Source organism: Panthera pardus, unplaced genomic scaffold (assembly GCF_024362965.1).
Source record: "Panthera pardus isolate Hobbes unplaced genomic scaffold, ASM2436296v1 HiC_scaffold_9, whole genome shotgun sequence".
NCBI lineage: Eukaryota > Metazoa > Chordata > Mammalia > Carnivora > Felidae > Panthera > Panthera pardus.
The window spans coordinates 5,034,686-5,040,685 of NW_026527024.1; the positions used below are offsets into that span (position 1 = coordinate 5,034,686).

Here is a 6,000-nt window from a genome sequence, read left to right on the forward strand (position 1 = left end):
TTCAAAGCTGGGATTTGCGCGTGGACCACGGGACTCTCTGGCCGGGCTGTCATCTCCCAGTGGCACCGGCTGAGATGGTGGCCCTCTGGGGCCACCTGCCGTGGGCGGAAGGGAGCTCTCCTGTGCCCTCTTCTCTTCCACCCCTTCCTCCTCCTAAGAGGAGCTCATGCAGGGAGGCTTCTGGGACGCTCCGTGCGCTCCCCTCCCCTGCGAAGCCCCCGCTTCTCCCAGGACGAACACCTCGCTGGCTGCGGTGAGGCCCGCTAACTCTGTCCCCTTGCCCTGCCCGTGCAGATGACCAAGGTGGCTCATCGAGTGTCAGCCCTGGAAGAGCAGCAGTTTCTAATCATTCACGCAACCGCTGACGGTGAGGACCGGGGACGCTCCTTCCCTGCATCGCCCCTGATGGTGTGCTGGGTTTAACCCGTACTGTCCTCTTTTTTGTTTTCTTTAACAGAAAAAATCCATTTCCAGCACACGGCGGAACTCATTACACAACTAATTAAGGGGAAGGCTAATTACAGCTTACAGGTACAGTATTCGCACACCCACTCTGTTCCACGCTTGGAGAGACACATTCTTCTCGTGGAAAAGGAACTGATTGGTATTCCGTTCATCCCGTGTCTGTAGACGCACCCGTGTCGCGGCTGTCAGAGACGGGCCGGGGCACGTTGGGCCAGACGAATTAGCGCGTGCTTATTTTCTCCACTAATTGATGCTGATGGCTCGGTTCTACACTCGAGCTGTGTGCAAAACCCCTGTAGCACCCCCCCCACCCAGTCCCGCGGTGAGCAAGGTCAGGACAGCCACCACACCGCCACGGTGAGGCTGGTGGTGTCCCTGGCGGGTGACAGTGGGACTGTTGTCCCAGTGTTGACCAGAGCAGCATCCTGGGGGCCTTGGGGGGCTTTACACGTGCAGGTCCTGAAACTTGTCTCACTGGCCTCCTGCCGGACAGTACCACACGTTAACTAAATTCTGGAGGAATGTTCCAGAATCATCTGTGGCTGAGCAGCTGTTAGAGTGCTACCCTTCCCATGAAATGTACTCACAGCCTCGTTTTCCCTGGCATCCAGTACTGGCCCAGCAGCTCAAGGCTGGGCTTTTTCCAGCAATGCACAGTGCTGCTTCTGGAAACATCTTCCGTTTGCTTCTTGACCAGGGGTTCCCTTTGGCAAAAAAGACCCCGATGGTCTTTTCAGGTCCAGGGATCAATGGCAGATTTCCTCCCCTAAGCATCCATCAGCCCTCAGACAGCACCGGCCCCAGCACCGACCGCTGCCTGCCTTCTGTCTCCAAGCCCCTGGCCTTCTGGCATCGCTGTCTTGGAGGGACACGTGTGTCCCTGCAAGGAGGGGGCTTGGCCTGAGCTGCTGAAGGGGGAAGAGAGGACTTGGTTAACGTGACCTTTGAGCTCACTTTGCAAGTGTTCAGATCGTAGTGAGTTTGATAGCTGCCGTGGTGTAAATACATTTTACGCACCTAGTGCAGCCGTGGTGGGTTACAGGGTCAGTCTCCGTGTGCGGATGTGGATCGCTCGCCCAAGAGATAGACTAGGCGAAATCGGCAAGCTTTTGAGCAATGTGCATTGTAGACCACACTCGAGACAGCGAAAGGGACCCACGCCCAGCGCCGGGCCTGCAGGCACAGCAGAGGTTTTCACAGATCCTCAGTGAATTTGCAACAGTAAGCAACTCCAGAAAAGGGCACAGGGACAGGGGACCCGGGTAGGAAGAGACGTGCCTCCTGCTCTGTGTCCTTCTGTACCACAGACATTCTACCATATACATAATAGCTCACTCTCATCAGTAATAACTACTCTAAAGTAACAGTGAATGCCCGCCTCCAGAGACACAGAGGAAGACAGGATTCAGAATGCGGGAGGCAGCAGGTGTCACGGGAAGAAAGTGGGCTTCCAGGTCAGCGAGACTTGGCTTTGAGTCCCTGCCAGAACAGGTGCCTTTGCGTGGAAATGGTGTGGCGCCTCTAGGATACGGGGACGGCCATTCACATCGTCTTCTTCGCGTTCCCCGTGTCCTGGCCTCGTTCTAAATGCTGCAGGGAGCATAAGGTTTAATCCTCACAAAACGATATGAGCCGGATTCTGTCACGGTAATCATCTCCACGTAACACAGCTGGAAACTGAGGCCCAGGAAAGTTACCTGCCCACGGTCAGAGTCCGAGCCAAACGCGGGTGGCCGGGCCCCAGAACACAGCAGCAGGATTCGGCCTGTGAGGGTTGTAGAGAGAGCACAGAACACTTCCCGTGTCTTTGGGGATCCTGGGCCCTGGGGCCCTGGGCCGGAGCCTCTGTGGTCCCAGACCTCAGATCCGTCCTTGCTGCAAATGCAAACCAGACGGACGGCACAGGCGGCACCGAGTCTGGTGACCAAAGCGGGGTCTAATTTAGGCACCCGGTGCCCTGAGTGCCCTGACGCCAGCACTGGAGGGGTTTAGGAAATCCATTGCTCGGGCCGACTCCAAGCCGCATGCGGTGCCCGGGCCGTGCTGGGTTTGGGGGGGCGGGGGGTGGGTGGCGACCACCCCAGCGGCGAGTAACCTGTCCCTGCCTTCCCCGCAGATCTACCCGGACGAAAGCCATTACTTCCACAGCGCCTCCCTGCACCAGCACTTGTACCGGTCCATCATCAACTTCTTTGTGGAGTGCTTCCGGATTCAGGACAAAGTCCCCGCAGCCACAGCGAAAGAGGAGGAGGAGGAGGACTGACCCGGGAGCCAGAGCCAGCCCTGAGCACGGCGGGGGCTCCCCCTGGAACAGTGTGCGGCCGGGACCCCACCCCCCTCTCCCGCAGAGGCCGGGGCCGGGGCAGCAAGCGTGATTTCCATAGCATGTGTCCCGAAGGCGGTTTTGCTTCAGAAACCAGCTCTTTCCCAGGCCGAGACGCGTCATCGCCCCCCGAGGGCCCCTCCCCGCCGCGCCTGGAGCGGCCACCGCAGCAGCATGGCCTCCTCCTGGCCCCAGGGTGACCGGTGCATCCCCCGGCCCCTCCCCAAGGAACGAAGGACGGACAGCAATGCAGAAACCGGCCCTTAAATCCCAGCTCTCCCGCAGTAGCGCAAAGACCCGCCCTGGCCAGCGGCCGCGTCCACATGAGCAGTTTTCCACCCTGTCTGATACACCCACGCCATGGAAACGACTATAGCACAATTATTTTAGCAGTACGTGTTCATAGATCGGCTCGCTCCTTTCTGTAATTCGGAGGTCCGGCGTTGTCAGGGCTGAACCCGGTGTTCCCGTAGCTTCGCTAATGGTTAACCTTATGGAATTAATTCGTATTTTTCTATGGTTTTTACCTGGCACTGTCTTGGGTCACGGGCTGTCTCTCCTTCTTTGTGTCTCTCCTTCTTTGCGTTCTTTCTTGGCTTTGTTTGCTTTCTGTTCTTCGGTCCCCGTGTAGGCTTTGCACTTGTTTGGATAAAGAAACACATCAGAAGCAACTAACTGCTCTCTCCTCAAGATTGTCTTGAGACTTTGTGCAGAAATTTCAAAAACCTGAGGGGAACGAACATCCAGTACTATACTAAAAAAAAAAAAAAAAAAAAAAAATCCTAAATAAAACTTCTTTCCCACGAAGCTGCATTGGGATTTGGCTCAGACTCACACTATCCACGTATGTCTTGAAGCCTGTCCTTTTTCCCCCTGATACCTTGTCAAGGCTTTTCAGATGGCATTTGGTTAAAAAAAGGTAAAAAGACTAAGGGTGGACTCCATCCCCAGGTCTGTGCGCGTGTTCAGGGGACAGGCCAGGGAAGCGTGGGCGCGGGCGGTGGCCTCCCGCCCCGGGGACGGCTCGGTGGCCCCGCCACCGTGCGCCAGCAGCCTGTCCACGTGTCACACACCCTCCGACGGGACGAACCCCCGGTGCTCCCGGTGTCTCTTTCATTTCGTTGTATATAAAGACGGGATCGGGCCCTGGCCCCCCACCAGCTCATTTCGCCTGCATGCCGCCGCTCTGTGGCTGACCCGCACTCCCCACCAGTGCCAGTCGGAAACGCATCGATCGCTGTTGTTTCCCTCGGAGCTCGTCGACCACCTGAACGTCAGTACTGATCTCTCCAGCGTCCGGTCCTGCCGGGGGGTCCTTGACATGCCGTCGGCAGAGATCTGTCCGCGTCGCTTTTCGGTGTTTGAGGGCGTGGGTCTCGTCTCCGTGAGCTTGCAATGTCAGTTGCAGAAGGCGCCATCGGAGGGTCTCCGTCACCGGAGACGTCGTCACTTGCGAAAAGGACCGACGCGTGAGCAGCCGGACCGCTGTGAGCCGTGACCGTGCTTTCGCCATTCTCAGCGGGCTTGACCGACCGCAAAGCCAACTAGGTCCGACAGGGGAAGCCAGCTGTGGCCGCGAGATCTGGCAGGAGGGGAGTGAGCATGTGGCATACTAGCGTTTGTTCATCCATGGAATAAAACATTATTTTACCACTCGGATAGCTCTTTTCTTGCTTATCCTCCACCATCTCTGCCTAGGAAGTGTGCAAAGCGTCAAGTGTCTCAAGGTACTCACTGAGCCCCGACCATGGATGCCTGTCCCCAAGAGCCTGGTGGGCGGCAAATACAAACCGCACCTGTGGCAGCGGGGTACGGACGGAAGGACAGGACCACTCAAATATATCAAAAGTCCCAAACCAACCAGAGAAAATGAATTTCAGTCGCGTCTTTAAACTTTTAGGGTGAGGACACAGAGATATTCCCTAACACTAAGAGCAAACCTGGCTCTCAGTCGAGACCACAGCATTGCCCGCTAGAAAACTAGGAAAACCTCCGTCTCGGTGGCATTCCCTGGCACACGGGCTGCCTCGCTCTCAGAGGTGGGCCCGCGGGGGTGGGGGGCGGAGCTCTATCCTCACTGGGCTGAAAACACGCCCCTCCCTCTCCTGCCTGACTTAGCAGTATCCGAATGATGATTCTGTGAAGGCTTGATTGCCTTCCGGAAGCCCTGTTAAAGCCCCAGTGTCACAGAGGGACTGGAGAGGCATTTCAGGCCTCCTCTGGCCGTCTTCCATTAGCAGGTGGTGTGAGTTCTTAGGATAATCACAGGAGACACTGGGAAGCCTGGTAAGATACTGGATACGCAGACGGAGGATGTCCCCAGATCATACGTAAACACAGAGCTCTGACCCCCAACCCGCGGCCACCGGTCGGGGAAGCCAAGCCGCGGCCTGCGGCAACCAGCCCCAAATGGCCAGGCCTTGATCAACACCCGCCAGCTCCCCTCGCTCTCGCCCCCACCTCCAACTTAGGACAGACGGGGAAAGCCAAATACGTCCCCCCAACCAACCACGTAGGATCCTGCTTCTGGTCAGCCCTCCTGACTTCCCCACGCCCACGGCCCCCAGCGGGGCGCACCTGACCCCCTTTTCCACGGTGCGGCTCCCCTCTGCCAGCTCGGAGTCCCCCCCCCCCGCCCCCACTGACATCCCGCCCCAGCACGAGGGATGGTGACTGAGCCCCGGGGCTCCGCGCTCCAGCCACCTGGGAGCTAGCGGCCCTGCTCTCTCTCACGCTGGTGGTGTCTTCGTCCGCTCAGGCTGCCGTGAGAAAACCCCACAGACGGGGCACTCACACAATAGGAATGTACTTCTCACAGTCTGGAGGCTGGAAGTCCAAGATCAAGGTGCCGGCTGATCCAGTGCCTGGTGAGAGCCGTCCTCCCGGTTCATAGACGGCTGAACCGTCTGGCTGCGTCCTCACAGGGCAGAGAGGGAGGGGTCGGGTGGGGGGGGCGCTAACCCCACCATGGGGTCCCACCCTCATGACCTCATCTAAGCCTAATTTCCTCCCAACGACCCCACCTTGTAAAACCACCACCCTGGGGGTAAGATTCCAACCTACGAATTTGGGGAGGATACAAACATTCCGTCCCTGGCAGGTGCTCTTTGTTTAGTTTCCGGCTGGCAGAAAACAGGTGTTGGAGAGGTGTTGCTGAGGAGTGGGTGGGAGCCCTGGCGGTCAGGAGGAGGGAAGGAGGGGGAGGAAGGGAG

General features: G+C 57.9%; 1 protein-coding gene across 5 annotated transcripts in view; it reads left to right on the top strand.

Moving 5' to 3' along the window:
- The window catches only part of DPP6 (dipeptidyl peptidase like 6), a 939,040-nt gene extending 935,252 nt beyond the window's left edge, over positions 1–3,788 (top strand). For all 5 annotated transcript variants that reach the window (XM_053898709.1, XM_053898707.1, XM_053898705.1 and 2 more), the window contains exons 24-26: positions 295–367; positions 458–531; positions 2,582–3,788. In XM_053898709.1, coding sequence (XP_053754684.1) covers positions 295–367; positions 458–531; positions 2,582–2,728 — 294 coding nt within the window. In that variant the 3' untranslated portion in view covers positions 2,729–3,788. The remainder of the gene's footprint in view (positions 1–294; positions 368–457; positions 532–2,581) is intronic.
- The last annotated feature ends 2,212 nt before the right edge of the window (positions 3,789–6,000 follow it).